At 42.6% G+C, this 18236-nt stretch overlaps 1 protein-coding gene across 1 annotated transcript; it reads right to left on the bottom strand.

Moving 5' to 3' along the window:
- Nucleotides 1-374: 374 nt before the first annotated feature.
- mnt (MAX network transcriptional repressor) lies at nt 375-17583 on the bottom strand. The gene is made up of 6 exons (XM_023351048.1): nt 17306-17583; nt 12351-12978; nt 12085-12126; nt 11510-11621; nt 3303-3495; nt 375-2579 (listed from the first exon to the last, which is right to left on the bottom strand). The coding sequence occupies exons 1-6, from the start codon at nt 17376-17378 to the stop codon at nt 1840-1842; spliced, it is 1788 nt and encodes a 595-aa protein (XP_023206816.1). The 5' UTR covers nt 17379-17583; the 3' UTR covers nt 375-1839.
- Between the last annotated feature and the right edge of the window lie 653 nt (nt 17584-18236).

The raw sequence follows: 18236 nt of genomic DNA, 5'->3' as shown, positions 1-18236 counted from the left end.
CTCTCGTTCACCATGATGGAGCCTCTGCCGTGCTTTAATGGAGGCAGGCTGGCAGGCATCATGCAGGTCGAGCTTCTTTTATAACACATTTATAACCAAACAGCAGATCCAAACTTTCCCACGCTTATGACGGTTAAACTGAAATTAATCCTCCCATTTTAGGAAGTAATGCTGTAATTTAATCAAAATTAAATAGATATTTGAATTAAACTAATTCGATTCAGTTTATTTATTTAGCACCATTTCCATACACTCTACCGAATGATGATCTTCAGGAAGGTGAAGGACAGTAACTCTGAATATCCAGAAAGACGTTGATGCATTCAAGTACAAATGGTTCAGTTCAAAAAGTGAAATGTACATTTTATTTCCGTTCAAAACATTTTGATCAGTTGAGTAACTTCTCACCTCAGATCAGGATTGTTTGGTATGGTCCAATATCTCTGAGCGTAGTTATAAAATGGCAAAGAAGCAAAACATTTGTAAACATAATAGAATTTATTTTATAAATTTTATATTTGACATTCTTCAGAGTGTTTTTTTTTGTTTGTTTTTTACATAATACAGTTAGATCTATATGCAGTCCAACATTATCAAACTTATATACACCTTGAACTTTCTCCATAGGGAAAAACACACCAGTACTCTGTTGCTTCTTCAAGTACATTTATCCCTGTGAACTTTTCGGTTGGTTTTGCAGCGACGCGGCGCAAAAAATGCAGTCGACCAAAATTCCTTTGCATATAGTAATGACATTGGGAGAAGTTTTGTTTTATTTTTGTCCTGGAAAAGGGAAAAAAAAGTCCCTGCGGTAATATTACAAAATACAAAAACATGAGGGAGAAGTCTGTTAAAGTGGCCGAATGTGATTCTGGAGGTCTGTGTGGTCGTCGCCACCGTTATATACAGCAATATTTTTTTTTACATGGTCCCAGAGGAAAACAATAAGAAAATTTACATTAAACACAAATTATTCATCAGGACAAATAAGCAACAGTAAAAATTCAGCTGTAAATGTTTCACTCTACATATATTTTAGTAACGTGATCTTGACGTCTGTGACGCGTCGCTTCCTTCCCTCCCACAGATCAGTACATTCAGGTTGAGAGAGCTGCGTGTCGCCGCACTCGCACAGTAGAAATGTTCACAGTGCAGGCTTTGTTAAAAGATGATTATTCACATCTGGTGCTGAAGTTTATACCCATGTCAGAGTAGTCGCTGTGGATTAATGCGTTTCTGTTGAGCATCAGTATTTCTCATGTGGTCATAAAAATATATAAACCAGGCTGCTGGGTAGTACGACGCAGCGACCGATTCTATTTGGCAAAAATATTTGGTACTCTAAGCAGTAACAAAAACACAACTCTACATGTGTACGACTGCAGGTAACAGCGAAAACTGTGATTGTCGAAACCAAAACTGCACATTATTTTACTGTAAGAGGGCGTTATCTGGTTATTATCCTTCAGTATATTCATGATCGGAGTGGTTTTGCACCGCACTGACAGGAGGGGGCGCTGTAGCCGTGTGCAGCGTCAGTGCTGACTCCAGCTGTGGTGCAGAAGGTTGAGTCCGGTCCAGGATTTAGCTCCAGCCCTGCAGCATGTGCTGCTGCTGCTAGAGGAGGAGCTGCTCTAAATCAGAGTCCAGCTCAGATCAGGATGTGAAAACATCTTCTGCTTCTCTGTCTAAAAAAAGCACATGCACCCGTTTGCTTTGGGCGCATGCTGATGACCTCATGCAGCCCTGATTGGCTCCCTGGCTGCTGTCGGTCTGCAGCATCCTGCCCTGCTGATCCCAGTCCTGGACCGCTTCCCGCCTCGGCTTTTTCCGCGCCTCTCAGGCCAGCTTCAGAGTGCTGATGGGGAAGGAGGGCATCGTCACCATGGTTACGGGGTTAAGCACCGTCTGACCCATGAGCTGCGGGTGGTGCGCCATCATCTGAGTGCTCACCGCCGCCTGCTTGCCGACAATTGCGGCGGTGGCTGTGGCCTGGGTGGAGGAGGTCCCGTTGACGTGCGGGTGGGCAATGTGGCCCACCACGGCCGGCGGCGTGACCGCTACCGGCTGCGGGTAGAGGGCCGGGATGTGCTGCCCAAGGTGGGCCACTGGGTGAACGGTGATGTGGCTAAAGGGCTGAGGACTGGGGGCCAGCTGCACGGAGCTGCTGGTGGTACAGGGGCCAAGGGTCATGTGTTTAGGGGCCCCTCCATGGAGAACGTGGTTCACTGCCTGGATGACGGAGGGGTGGGAGACCGAAGCGTGGGCGATAACCGTAGGATGCAGGCTGGCAACGGGCTTGGCGGGGACGGAGGGAGGGCTGGGAGCACTTGATGCCGGAGCAGGGAGGATGGGCGGGGCTACTGGGTTCAATGAGAGGGGCTGCAGCAGGGGGGCTTTGTTCAGGGTGGAGATGTGCTGGGTGATAATGGAGGCAGTGGTGGCTGGGGTCACAGCTGGAGTCTGGGTGACGAGCTTGAGCAGCTCGGGCTTCATGGTGTGGGGCGCAGCCGGCGAGGCACTCGGCGCTCTCTGAGCCGACTCTTCCTCCAGGTCTTCCTCCATTCCTTCCTCACCCTCTGGAACAACAACAACACTCACCGTCAGTCTCAGGAGCATCATGCTGGGATTTATCACGAACACAAAGTAGAACATGAATGGAAAGAAGGAAGGAAGTTGTGTACTTGTTGTATTTAGCCCCTTCAGTCTAAACGAGGTAGAACCTGTCAGCTGCATTGACAGCCTCCTGGGGTGTCTTTACAGTTTGCCTGAGCCAAACAAACATTAACGCTTTGATAATATTTAAGCTCTGGCTTGAAAGTGATGTACTGCTGGAGTGACTTCAATTTGACTAAATGTCTCCAGAGATCTGAAAAAGCTGCACAGACGCCTCCGTCCAACCCGATGGAGGTGGAGAAGAAAAAAGGAGCAAACTGCCTGAAGATGAAGCTGAGCCAGAGGCTTCATACGCAAAGACTTGAGACTGCAAAAGCTACTGAAGGTGGATCAACAAGTATTAAGAAAAGACTGACATTTTCAATAAATTTCAACTATTTTTCTACATTGTCATATTGGGGTTCTTGGGTGCAGAATTTTGAGAAAAAAACTATTGTAATTTTGTAAGAAGGCTGTCGCATAAAAAGTGATAAAGTGAAGCACTGTGAACGTGGCTCTTTCCCTGCCTCTGGTTCTCCTCAGCGTAATGCTCCCTCCAGGTGGAGAGTTTTACTATTTTGAGATGATGAACAGAACAGTGTTCTTCACAGCATCCCACTGAGCTGCTGTGGGCCAGATGTGCTCACCTGAAGCGGTGGAGGTGGAGGCCTGGTCCTCCTCCGGCTGCCCCGTCTGTCTGAGGACGCGGTCGATCTCCACCACATCCATCCACTGGCTCACGTCGTTCTTCAGCTCCGCCAGCCGCTGCTGCGTGGCGATCTTCTCTCTGGCCAGCCGCTCCATGTCGTGTTCGTACTCCTTCTCTTTGCGCTTCAACGTCTAGAAACATATGGAAGCGTCAGGTTGATGAAGGCAGGTCGGTGGGCAGAGGTTCAGAGTTCGCACGCTTTTCCCACAGTCAAATTCAAACATTTGTCAAACTTTTCAAGCAACACCTTTCTGATTAAAACAATATAAATGAGCTGAAGAAGACAGTTTCAATTCACTATTATATATCTTTTATTGCTGTTGCATAATATACCGTATTTTTCGAAGTATAAGCCGCTACGTTTTCCCCACGCTTTGAACCATGCGGCTTGTATCCCGGTGCGGCTTTCCTGTGGATTCGTTTTTCAACCACCAGGGGGCTCTTTATCAGGAAGTGAATCGTTGGATGTCAAAATTGGAAATCAAAGAAGAAAGCGCTCATTTTCATTTAGAACAAGCACATGCTAGCAGCAGAGAAATGGCGGTGAAAAGGCGGAGAAATGTTTTCAAACTCACATGATGCAGCTTTTAAGTTGAAGGCTATCAATCTACCAGTACAGATAGCCGCTGCGCGTAAACTCGGCGTGAACGAAACCATGGTTCGGAGTTGGAGATGGAGGGCTGCGCCTAATAAATCCAGCAGATTTATTAAGGACGCTCCCTCTGCTGTGTCCTTGTGAAAAACCAAGAGCGGCGGAGATACCATCGGCTTATAGCCCGGTGCGGCTTATATATGTACTTTTTTTTTTCTCCCCAAAAAGTTGTAGGTGCAGCTTATGGTATGGTGCGTTCTATAGTCCGGTATTATGATTGTATTATACAGCTGGGACAAGATGAACTAAAATATAACAATTTCTTGTGTTTTGAAATGTCTCTTACATTTCAAATTGTTTGGCGATCAGCAGGTAGAAATAATACTGATTCGATGTGATCTGAAACAAGAGAAGTTTAGTTTGATTTAACTGGAGTGAGGAAACAAAGGTAGGTGTCTTTAATATCTTTTAAATATCTGGTTTCAACTACAAACATTTTCCAAATTTAGGCTTTTAACCAAACATTAGATTGCACTTTAATTCAAAACTGTGTAGTTTGTATATCAAGCATTTTAAGGACTTTACACAGAAATCAAACATTTTCCAGACACTCAAAACCCTTTCGGAAAATCTTAGAAAATTTTAGCCTTTTTAAGGATTTCAAGCATCCGTATGAATTCTGGGGATAAATCTTCGAAAAATGAATAAATTATTACCACCACAGACTGGGAAAATAGTCTCATTCTTTTTACTATAAATGAACCTAATTCACATTAGTTAAAAAGCCTGACTTATCGGCAGAATTAGCTGCTTTGTCTGGCGTAATAACAGGTTACATCCTGTGAGCGGCTCTGAGATAAAAGATTTTAAGCACTGAGAATAAAACGTTTACAAGATTTTTAAGGTGATTACTTAAAATTATTTATTGTGCTGTGCAGGAGACAAAAGTAACAGTGCTGCAGCGTGAAAAAGGAGGAGTATGAAAGTAGGAGGCGCTTCCTGGCAGCGGCTCCTTGTGACCCAATTCGCCTTCACCAGCTGACTGAGCTGGACTTCCCTGTCCGAGGCATCAGGAGGAAAACACATGAAAACCTGACCACACATCAAATGAAAGTCAGGACAGCCAGAAACCCTCAAGGAAATTAGCTTTAACTAAAGACTTGAGCCCAGCATGACAAGACAAGACCAACTACATTATTATAATATTTTGAAACTGAGCACTATAATTAGGCGTGCTTTTCACCAGCGTGGCTCCTTTATCCAACACGCGCTCTGGCGAGGAGGGAAGTGGCTCTGTGAAACCTGATGACTCAGGATCATAAAGCCAGTTTCTCCAGGGGTGGACTTCCTGTTCACGTCCGCAGGGTGAATGAGAAAAAGGGAGGTTGGGCGGCAGGGGGGTGGGTGTATGAAGCAGCAGCAGCATGAGATGGGAAAGGTTTGTGCTGACCTGCTCTCTGCACACGTCCCACAGCACAACGCTGCACATGAACGCAAATAGCAGAGGGGAACAAAAGGCGGGCCGAGTGTGAGTCGGCACCTGTCTCTCTTTAGTCCTGATCCAGGATTAGAAAAACACGGGCCGAACACTCTGAGGCTTTGCTGCGCCGCTCTGCAACGAGGCCGTCACTGAAGCACATGGACCGAGTTTCTATTTCTGGCATTTAAAGCTACAAACAGGAATTCACTGGAAAGTAATAATAATAACAATAGACTCGCTTTCAACACAGCTTTTCATCTGTAAAGTTCCTATTGAATTATTATTTGATCAGAATAAAATCAACCTCCTAAAGCCAGGTCTCTAAACACACATGCTTCTTGTGACCTCGCCTCACACAGGCCAACCAATCAGAGTACGTGTGACGTGGTGTAGAACATTGCATTGCCAGTAAAATACATGGAACGTGGTTTTTGAAGAGAACTAGGATGGGCTGGAATGATCTTATTGGCAAAGATCCACAAAATACTGATGGGCCGTTAAATGTGATCCATCAGTATGATTTACAAGGCTGTGAAAAATTCTCAAACGCCTCAATGTTCTACATCATCCAACTACTTTTAATATATATAACGATGCTGAGTAGAAATTGCAGGTTAAAAAAATGTGTTCTGAACCACAGCGATGAACAAACAGGAATGTAACATACTTCACCACATTTTGAGCTCAACTTCACCTGCAAAAAGCCAAGGCCTGAAGATACCTAAAAATCCCCTAAACTGAAACTGTTTGACAACATGAATTGTTCTAAAAAGAAAAAAAAGTCTGAAAAGGCACTTCTTGTTTGAGAAAATAAAAACCAAACAAAAGAAAGAAATAAAGTGGCTGTTAAAACCCCATTTTAAAGCTTTTGGACTCCAGCAAGGTACAGAAGATAATGGAACAGTGGTGAACTACGTCAGGGGTGCTGCTATACGACTTCAACAACTTGCCATCATTGATAGAGCTATGATATCCTTTCTCTATTAAAAAAATCCCGAAAGAATGTTCTGATCTGAAGCCCGCCAGTAGCTCCCCCCGATATGAGCGGTCCACATGAATGTGGGGCTTTGAAGGGGTTTAGCCAGAGTGTGGGTTTAGCTCTGCTTAGATTCCAGGAAGACTTGACCTCAAACAGGCCTGAAAACCTTTTACTGCGGCTGAATTAAACAATTTCTGTAAAATTCTTCCCCAGCGATGAAAAACGCTCGTTGCCGAGGCTCGTCATGTTGTGATTTTTAAAACCCGTGTAGAAAAGGTGAAACCTGGCTGTGGGCACTCTTACCTGTGTTTTTATTGACTCTGTGGTTCTAAACGTGTCTTTGTAAGATGATCAAGATTTCACTCTTTTCAATTCACCATGAGAGTCGGATATATTGAAACATTAAAATGTTGGGCGCCATAGAAACGTAAAAGATAACGACAGCACTTTACTGCTCAATGAACCAGGCAGAACATAAAACGCCTGAATGACTGATAACGTCTTCTGTGTCAAATAGTCGGAGACATCTGGACACAGAAGGGACTCTCAGAGAGGACCAGCCGCTCTGTGCTGATGTCACTGGAATGCCTCCATCTTTGTTTGGCAGGGAAACAACCAAGGACCTCCCAAGGTTTCCTTCATAACGTTGGACAAACATGGACTCTTACGGTGCTGTGAGGTCATCTCTGACTTTGCCTCAACATACAAATATTGACTTTTAAATTCAGTATGGAAGAAAAAAAGACTGCAAAACAGATGGAACTGCTTTCTTTTTTGCAATCTTATATGAGTCATAAGCTGCCATAATAGTACACGGCGTGAGTCATGGAGAGAGCATGGAGCAGAGAGGAGACGTGCTCCAGAAACATGGAGACCCACTGAACCCGGTGGTGGAGGGTACAGGCTGAGGCGTGCTCACATCTCGTTAATAACAGCTGAGATTAGCCAAGTTAACCTGGTGGCTAAGTCTGCAGCAGATGGATCGCACATCAGCATGTTAATCATGTCACCAGGTTGGTAAGACACAAATTGCCGAGAACTTGATTATTCTTTGCACATGGCTGCACTCTGAGGAGCGACCAAACCTCTTCTTCAGATAGACACCGCGTCACCTGAGCTTTGTTTGTGTGCGGCGGACATCTAGATTAGCACACAGATAGGCTGAACCGGGTGCGTTTGTTTCTAATACCTTATGGGGACCATTTTCCTGACATATACTATGTTGTGGGGACACACTGCTCCTTGTGGGGACCGAAGCCTAGTCCCCACAAGGAGAAACGCTGTTTTTGGGTCAGGGGTCAGATTTAGGACAAAGGTATGAATTGAGTTTTGGTTAGGGTTAGGGTTAGGTATGTAATGGGTAGGGTTAGGATAAGGGTAAGGCTTAGGCTGTAGAAATGAATGGAAGTCAATGGAAAGTCCCCGCAAAGATAGCTGCGCAAACATGTGTGAGAGAGTGAGTGCGTGTACACCCATGCAGGGTAAACAGCAGCAAAGCTCCGTCACAAGCAATGCGAGTGCCGAGCACATGGCCACAGAGACTGGGAGCGGGAGGGGGCGGATTGAGAGGGAGCAACACAAGCTGTACTCACTGACTCACTGCTGCAGCACACGGCTGGCTCCTCTTAAAGGGCCAGCAGCGCCACAGGCCACGTTGCAGACATGCTGCTCAGCCTGGCCCACCGACAGGGCTTCTGCACAGGTCTTGTGACGCTCTGGTTACCATAGACCATTGTCTTTCTGGGCCTTCCAGCAGGAAAAAAGAATTTCACATGGTGCCTGACTAACAATTAAAAGCTTGTCTGAGGGAGAGAATATCTACTTTCTGAATGATTTCCTTGTGAGAAAAAGTTAACTGACTAATATTTGGCCTAATTACCTCTTAGTTTAGATCTAATTGATCCGAGGTCCAGATATTGGTTGCATATTTGTTCTCATGATCCATGATATCACTTCAGGACTCACTTGTTTAACTTGGTCTATACAATTTTTGTATTGTATATTGCTCTCTTGCTTATACTACATTTTAAAATAAACTAAGAAACTTATATTGAATATCAGTGTTTTTTTGTTTTTTCTGAACATATTTAGCAAATCTTTGTATCGTTTCACCCTGCTTTGTTTTGATTTCATCTGCTTTTGAGAATATCTTTAGTTTTTTATTCAAATTAATTTTAACTTGTTTGTGGTAAAAGTTGAAATGATGTAACTAGATCAAATATATTCATAAATATAAATATATTAGTATCACAATATATAATAACAATAATATGAACAAAGGTTTCATTTTATGACTTCCACATAATTAAGGTTGTAACACTGATTTTTATTTTGTTTATTATTCTGACCTTTTAAAGCTGAACATATTCCAACAGTCAAGAAAGCTAAATTAATATAAAATGAGAAAATAGTAAATCAACTAAGGTAGGATTTTCAAAAAAATAAGTATAATGCCACAATCCACAAGAATTAGGTGTGTAAATATGTATAATGTGGGACATATTTGGACGAGATAATTGGGGATGGGATGTAACAAGCTTTGGTTTTCTCCTACTCCTTCGCAAACTGGATATGAAATATTGTTTTATTATGTTTGATTATTATTATGGGGTTGTTTGTTTTCTTATTATTCATTTTAATGTATTTTCTCCTGACATTTTACATGTTTGAAATGAATGAAAAACGTCATTTCATCACAATTTGAATAATTACTCTCTAAAACCCGACTGCCACAGTTTCGGCCGGAAACGCAACATGTCTCCGGCTGGCAGTGGAGGAACAAGTTGGGCCGGCGAGGGAGACGAGACGAGGCAAGAGTGGAGTAAACCGAGCCTTGTGTTTACCACTCCACGCTCCCTCCCTGCTGCTGGCAGCTCAGCGCCGTGGTACAGCGAGTCCTGCCTGCTGCCGCGCTGGGCGGGGGCAGCGCGGGGGGTGACGTCTCGCGGTCCAGGGAAGCCATGTGCTCGCTGCTCATGTGGCCTTAAAAGCTCAGAGAGGGCAGGGTAGAGGAAGGGAGGAGGAGCGCTAATGCGGCAGCTTAACTCTGTGACTTTATTTTTTTTTGTATTACTTTTACGCTGCCGGCTCACGAGGATGCCTTTAGCAGCGGGAGGATCAAAATCAAATAATAATAAAAACAGAAACGCATGTAGCTGCGTGAGAAGAAAAATATGAAAGAACCTGACTCCATGTTAATCTGCTCAGAGTCACAAGCTGATAAGATGATATGAGAAAGTCCGGATGTTCAAACAGCTGGCAACTTTGTGGAAAAGTGTTAAAACTCCTGCCTCTGTGCTTACTTTAGCATTACATAAACATTCGGGTTCGGCTGCAGTAGAAATGAAATGCGATGCCAAGCCTACAGCTTTTTGCAAATCACTTTTCTGAGCCGCAGTTCAGAGCAGAAGCTGCTCCTCCTCCCGTCGGCCTGGGATGGAGAGAGAACAGGGGCGGGGAGAGGAGTACGCAGACCGGACACGTGTTCCCATGCCTCCACTTTATCTTGTTTTCCTTTTAAACCAAACTTTGTGTGTGTGTCACTCCACTGCCCGCCCAGTGACGGGAAAAATCCTCTTTGTGGGGAAAAAGGCGTGCACGAGTACAAATACAGATAAACCTTTGTGACCTTACAATACATGAACCGGTTTCTGTGCAACTACATAATGGAGGTGAGAGTAATAAGAATTTTCTTTCCTCTTTGTGCCTTAAAATGTAGCAATTGTTAACGTCATTATGAGGGAAAGCTGGGGATGTCAGTGTGCCAGTTTATCACGACAGGCACAGTAGGATGCTAAATCACAGAGGGAGGCGAAGAGAGGGAGGCTGAGTGATGAGCCGTGCACCCACGCTGTCCCACTTTCCTCCTGAGAGGACCAACCAGACTCTAATTCCTGTCAGCCACAAATCAACCTCTTCAATTTCAACATTCCCAAATCTGCTCCCCTGTTCAATAATAAAATCTGGAGAGTAACTTCTGGTAGGAAGGCCTGTACAACTCAGAAGCAAGAGTGAATAAAGTAACCTCATTCATCGCTCAGTGACAGGTAGTAAAAGCGGTTTAAAACCAAAACATGCCAGCCTCATAATTACTGGAGCTGCTCTCAAATCAGAGGGATTTTAAGAGATCCATCGAGAAAAATCAACTCTTTTTCGGGTTTGACAACACTCTTCAGTGATGAAGTTGAAGTTTGCCATTTTCAGTATTAGTAAAGCAATACAAATCCATCAGAGGAAGCACACAGATATAAGAAGCTGCTTAAATGTAAATTGTATTTTCTCCAACATGTCTGATCTGTGCAGCAGCAAACAGGAAAGGTACACAGCATGCAGCAAGGCTGATATTCTATGCCTTTGAGATTCCCTCTGTCTGTCATGGAAAATGCTGTTTTAGCAATGCTAATTGCACAAACTCTGCAAATTGCTTATGTAAAATAACCCTGATATGTTTTTTTTAAAAGCATGAGATCTTGCACCAGAAAGGTAAAGCAAAAGATATTTAAATGGTGATCTTATATTGTTTTATAGTTTCTAAAGAGAAATCAGAATTGGCTAAAATTGATATAAGAGTCCCAAAAAACAGTCTGACTCTTCTTATTTTATATTTAATGATCAGCTGTTTAAAAATAAGTTAGAAAGGAAACTGTTTGTAAAAACTGAATTCTCACTCTATTAAACTGGGCCAGCGGTGGACCTTTGCACCAGCAGTTTACAACCACAACACCCACATTGAATCATTGAGTCATGAGCAGACCTTTTAACAGCAGTAACAATTACACCGAACAGAATCAAGTGAAAAAGCCTGTAGTTATATAAATTCAAAAGAAGCTTAAGTCGAGCTAAAAATAGATTTAAATGCCTTGCGCAAATGGTGTCTGAACTGCTTGGACACTCCTGTTGCGCTAACAGAGCTGACTGCTTTTGAGCCAATCACGGTTTCATAGCAGAGGAGCAGGTTTCTCTCCTGCCACTCCCTCTGTTCCTCACGCTTCACTTCCAAATGACGCGGAGTCTTCAGAAAGGAAACCACAAAGCTTGTCTTCACCCAGAGAGCAGATAAGCCCGAACACTTAGGCAGCTGCTGGAAGGGCTCACCTGAATGTATCTGAGTGCACTTCTCAACACGCTGAGGTTGGAGGTTTTCTTCTCGTCGATGTTTGGGATGTTCTTTTTCAGCGTCTCGAAGCACTCCTTCAGGTGCGCTCGCCTGGCAGACGCAACGAAGACCGAATCAGTGAGAACAAACTCCTGAAATGATTAGTTTTAATAACCCCCAAGATAATTTTTTTTTAAATAAAAAAGAGCTACACTGCAAAAGAACAAAATCTTACCAAGTATTTTTGGTCTAGTTTCTAATGCAAATATCTTATTAGACTTGAAATAAGACAAAAATAACTTGCAAGTAACTTTTCAGCAAGATATATTAGTTTGTCTTAAGTCAATAATTCCTTAATGTTGATGAAAAAGTACCAGTTCCATTGTCACATTATAAGACGGGAGACATTTCTTGTTATAAGAGAAATAATCTGCCAGTGGAACTAGAAACTAGACAAAAAATATTTGGTGAGAGTGTGTGGTTTTTTTAGTGAAATAGACCTTTTACATTTCTGTTACAGCAGATGTTATGAGGTAAGCAGTGAGGTAGTAATTAAGAGGCGGGTAAAACTCACCTGTTCTTCTCTAGTTTGTTGTGCACTTCTCTTGTGCCGGCCCTGCAAGAACAGAGAAAAAAAACCTCATGTCCAACTGAGGCAACCTGACGAAAACAATCACAATTAATCAAATATTTTCTTTCTTCTTACTGACATTTTAGTGGGGATAAACTCTGGGTTAATCATTATTTCTGACATTTTGTGAACCATCATATTGATTTGGTGAAACTATACCAAAGTTCTAACAGTTAAAATAACACCCAGCCTCATTTCGTTGGACGTACCCTCCGGGTCTCTTCTTACTGTCCAGCTGGCGGCTGTCATCAGGCGGACTCCCCCGGCTGACGGTGCCGTTCTGCGGGGGAGTGGGCTGGAGCAAGGGGCTAGGGTGGGGAAGTAAAGCTTGGTGCTGAGAGGCTGAGATGATTGAACCTGCATAGCACTGAACCACTTGCTGCGTCGGCGTCGGCTGCTGCACTTGAGTGTTTTGGTCGATGAGCAGAGAGAGGTTGTGATGGTTCTGGATGGGCTGCCTGTGGTTGACCGTCACCGCAGGAGTTGGGTAGTCGGCTCTGAGAGGCGGGGAGCACCTCACGCCCGCAGCGCTTTGCTCCTGAGGGGACTGAGGGTCTCTGTTAGGGAAGGCCAGCGACGGAGCAGCTGGCGGTGAAAGGGTGGTGACAGGCAAAGAGGGTGACCCTGTGGGGTTAGGGGTAACCACGGGGATGGGGAAGACGGTGACGGGCATGGAAGAGGGAGGCAAGGAGGGCGGTATGGGTGGTGGGCGGCACTCGGTGAGACGTTCCTCTGCTTTGGGGACATTGTTGATGTGCGGTGTAGAGTTATAAGTCACATCAGGGTAAATATACTCGGTCTTCTGCTGCAGAAGCAGCTTCGCCTTCACTTCATCCTCTGTGGAAGGACAAAAACAAGCAGGTTACTAATCTACCAACAGCTCACTCATGCCCACGGTGCAATTCATTAGAAAAAAAATAAATATGTTTTGTTAAGGCTGGGCGATATAGCTCAAAAATAAAATTTCCAGGTTTTTTTTTCATGCCTGATCCGATTTTAAATACAATTTTTTCGTATTTACTTTCTTTTCTGTAAAAAAATAAATTACAAGTAATAAAAAGAGTATTTTAATATTAATCATCCATTCTGTGAGGTGTAAGGCTAAGAGAATTACTTTTAATCACAGGAAAGTTATCATAATATTAGCTAAATAAATATGCAATTTTACCAGAAGAACGTCTTAAAATTACAAGAAATTACAGAAAAAGTAATTTTTTTTTATTATTATTTCTCATTGGAGTTCTCATTAAAATTCCTACTTCAGTTTTTAAGTATTATGGCTTTATCCTGGTATTATTTTTGACTGGTACATTTGTTTTTATTTCCAAAGGACTGTGGCACATAAAGGTGAAAATAAATGTGCTGCATTACTTGTGAATCCAACAGTGGAAACATGCTGATCAGCTGACCTTTAATACCCTCAAAAAGTGCATCAAATTCATCCTGCAGGTTGATGCAAAAAACAAACTAAAAATGTTGGCCAGTTCATCTGATACATCCAACACAATGCATAAAGCATAAATTTGAATATTTCTGACATCATTTAGCCGGTGATGGTGTAAGACATTGACGGTGAAATATTTTACACTCAAATCCCCAAAAAATAGATTTTACTCAGCGCTCCCCTGCTGAGTGAAACCTATCAGAATTGGTTTTGTCCAACAGATAAAAGTTCAAAGGTGAGGAACTTTAGAGCCCTACTTCTGGAGGACAAATCTTTACTTAAGGATTGTAATGAACCAAGAAAACTTGGTTTAGTATAAGAAATTACAGGAAGACACCTTGCAGAAACCAAAACCAAATTTTCTCGGCTATTACAACCAAGAAAAGTGCAAACATGCTGAACAAACCAAAACATTTCACTGCTTCGTGTGTCAACAGACACTGTTGTAACTTCTTGAACGTGTTTGACATAATCCAGAAAGAAAAACAGCTATGAGGGAAATGTCTGCTGTTTTAAATAACTGGTAAACCTTTTTATACCATCCCACTGACTAGTCATTTTTCTCTGCATATGTGTCATGTCACGTTATAAAAAGTTGTCCAAGTAGGGAAAATGCTGAAAGAACAGGATGTTCTGCTAACTGCGCCGGCCCACTTTTATAAGACATGGTGCGTTGTGTTATTGTAGTCGTGCTTTATTGTATTGTGACGTAGGCACATAAACAGCAGTGCCTTTTCAGACAGAAAACAAATGAGGCAGATCGAAAAGAAAAAAAAACAGAAAACAGCGGGTTTTCTATAGGCATTATATAACTGCAGCAGCAGATAGAGAAACACTGGCCTACTTTCCCGCACACAGTGACCTGCTCTACAGCAGCAGAGGAGGAGGAGGAGGAGGAGGAGGAGGAAGAGGACTCTGCTCCCCCAGTGCAGCAAAGCAGGAGGAGCAGAGAGAGGAGAGAGAAACAGGAGCTCTCACTCTGATCCTGCTCTAATAACTCTTGTTCACACCAACTCCATCAAAGTTTAGGCTTTAAACAGCCACGGACATCTTTTGTTTTAGGAAGACGGTTTAAAATTTCACGATTAACACGCATCAAATCTCCACACAGGCAGAGGAGCTTGAATTTAATCCCAGGTGCAGCTGTAAAATCTTAATGAGCTTGCATCTGGTCCTGAAGGAGCACATTAAGGTAGCTTTGTGGTTAGGTTGTCCTTGCTGCAGAAACATCCTGGGTTTAAATCCCAGCGGTGGCCTGTCTGTGCAGAGTTGTAAACGTTCTCCATATGCATGTGTAACAGCCAGGGTTCTCCAGGTACATTTTTGTGACTGTTTCTCTCTGTAATTGGGCTGCACACCATCAGTTAAGCATGTAAGTGCAATATAATGATTTAGTATTGCATTGACTATAATGATTCATCCATATTTTCCTTACAAATCCCTTCCTGACAGTACAATGCCCCCCTTTCTCTGTATGTAAGCTTTAACATCTCAGCCACTAAAATATGCATCAAAGACAGTGAAAGCACTTTCAGCTGGCCAAATATGTTAGTGGTATAAGAACAATAAATGCATTTAAAATATTGCATCCATGCAGGCCTTTGTAATTACAATATTCCACATATTAAATGTGCAATGATTGCAACTCAATATATTGCACTGCTCTATTCAGATTTATGAAAAATATTTCACCACAACAAAAAGACTTGTGTGTGTCATAGTACAAAAAAAACCTTAATCACCACAAGATAAGCAAAAATTATCCAAGAAGGTACAGTGTTTTAAAAAACAGCACTGACATGGAAATTCATACAGAAAAAAAACATGCCATTATGTAAAATTTGGTATTCACTTATGAGCATCATCTTATGAATTAATTGAACATATCAAGTACGTTCTCTTTGTGTAGTCCAGCGATTTTTTTTTCTTGACTTTATTTAGCCTATTCAACAATATTTTTTATACCGACCCGAAGGTTTCCCCCAGAAAACTTGCTAAGCCCGGTGGTTGGGTGCTGGGGCAGTCATTCATCCAGCGGCCCGTTGTGTTTTTGAGTTAAAATTGTTTTTTAAAGTTGACAGAAAATTTTAAAATATCACTTGATGAGGATGTGCTGTGGTGGCGCAGGGGATAAGCACAACTCACATAAGGAGGCCTTAGTCCTCGTCGTGGCTGTCGCAGGTTCGATTCCCGGCCTGGCGACCTTTGCCGCATGTCTTCCCCCTTCTCTCATTACCCACTTTCCTGTCAATTAACTATCAAATAAAGGCCACTAGAGCCAATAAAACCTTAAAAAAAAAATATATATATATATATATATATATATACGGTATATATAACACTTGATAATTTCTGTGTTATTGAAAGATTGGATGATTAACACCTGAACACCAACTATAAAGTCTTAATAAATCCAAACATTTTAAAAAGACTTAAATAAATAAGCAATGCTTAGCCTGGTGGGAGCACAAGTAAAGCTTGGTGGCCCGCCAGGCTTATATTACACTAGGTCAAACCCTGCTACCCCACCTTGACCCTCATATCACCCAAAGATCCATACAAAAGTGTTGAATCCTTAATTAAAGACAATATTGCCTTGTAATGTACTTTGGACATTCTACCCTAAACATACTAAACCTGTCTATATTTTTCTAGAAATAAGGTTGTGAGTAAAAAAAAATTATAGAAAAGATCTTTCTCTACTTTGTTCAAATCTAACTGCCTGGGTTGTACCTGAACCAACGGATGGAAACTGCGTTAGCTGGTTTTGCTAAAACCTACTGTTTAGCTACATATTCAGCTTTATGCTCTTTAGGCGGAATGAGGTTACATTTCCACAGAGTAGTGACTCATCTTTTGCATAAACAAGCTCTGGGAGGGGTAGCCCAGCACGCACGTGGTGAAGGGGGCGGAGCCAGGACGCCGTTAATACTTCGGGGCGAGGTTTGTTGATAGCGCGTCATCGACAGACATTCAAAGCCCCTCACCAGCGTCTGAGAGGAACAGGAGTTTGTTTCTGTTTATTTATTTATTTTTTTTTAACTGGTATAAGTAGACTGAGAGACGCAGTCGTGTCTCTGTACAGTAAGACTATATAGTTCGTATTTTTAACCACAGCGGGTGATTGAAGTAGACAGATGTATGTAAACCAGTCACTTGATCCCCTTTGGACGCTGTCAGGTCATTATATAAAAAGGAGCCTGGCATTCCCGGCGCCACCGCCCTTTATCCCCCCGTTTGAGTCGATGGATTAACATATCTCTTGTAAAGCAGTTTTTATTATAGCGTGATCGTGTAATCTTTATAATAATGAAGTGAAAGCAGAAACCACCTGAGAACTTTACAGTGTGAAATGCGCAGCAGGTTCCAATGCAGTAACGCTGGCATTCACTGCAGTAAAAAAATAATGCATATTTCACTAATATTTCTGGTAGTGACCACATAAACTAGCTGCAACCCGAGCGTCGTCTGCACGCAAACACAAATGCGAAAGTAAAACTAAAATATTCCCTGACATTTCGCAGATACACAGATCTCCTATTTGGATTAAGATACAACTGGACAGAAATCGCTACGTGGGCGACGCAAGGAAATGAATAACATCCATAATTTAACCCAAAAATATCAGTCTTCTTTGATCCTTTTTAACCCCGCAGCTTAAAAACTACACTTCGGGAAACAACATCAAACGTAATAATAAAAAACAAAATCCAAATTTACCACGTGCTTTCTGTTGCTGCTGGGCTTGTAATTCCAAAAACTTGGCAGCTTCCAGAAGCGTTTCGATGCTCATTTCTGTCCAGTGGCGAAACACTGCCTGGATTTTTCTTTAGAGAAAAGCACCACGGCGAAAGGAGCGATACTGTCTGTGTAGTACAGTACGGGAAGAGGTTCCCAGACTAACTCTGGGGGGAGGGAAAACAAACTGAAAAATGAAGTAATCGGATCCTCCTCCTCCTTCTCTGCACAAACCCGACCACTTACGTAGAGGAGTTACAAACAAGATGGCGCTCAAAGTAGTACGAACAACCACGGTTTGTGAATCACGCAGCGTTGGGACACGCCCACAGACACGTAGCCGTCCACACCCTCTGTCAGAGGAAGACAAAACACGGAACATGACGCTGGGCGGTGTGTGTTGTAAAAAAAAAAAAAAAAACTTCAACGCTCCGGGTTGCATATTTTACAAATACAACGTTTCGCTACCATTATTGGCTTCCTCTGACCATTTATGGTGAACAGACGTTAATGTTATTGTGAGTCCGCCGCCATTCTCTACAATGAAGTTTACGCTCGTAGCTGTCAAAACCTCCTGCGCCCACCTTGTGACCCATGTTCACCTGTCAAAAATGGGATAAAATAAAGAAAATGTAACAGGTTTTTAAGCGGAACAGTACGCGACGGTCTGTAGCGGTTTCGAGTCGCTTAGCAACCTGCTTACGTCAACCGGTAAAAACTTTCGAACATTTAAATACATTCCCAACACCACATCTTTGAATATCTTCATGTTTTGTGGAAATTTAACTGCTGGATGTATTCTTCGATTATTAACAAGTCATGTGCTATCCAGTGAAACTAAAACAAGTTTGTTTACTTCGTTCTTTTTGTCATTGGCCTGTAGTTTAGAGAGTTAATGTTAACAGCTCAAATT

Source organism: Xiphophorus maculatus, chromosome 18, assembly GCF_002775205.1.
Source record: "Xiphophorus maculatus strain JP 163 A chromosome 18, X_maculatus-5.0-male, whole genome shotgun sequence".
In the NCBI taxonomy this organism is placed as follows: Eukaryota; Metazoa; Chordata; class Actinopteri; order Cyprinodontiformes; family Poeciliidae; genus Xiphophorus; species Xiphophorus maculatus.
The sequence above is the reverse complement of the archived record's forward strand: the minus strand, read 5'-3'. Positions and strand labels throughout refer to the sequence as shown.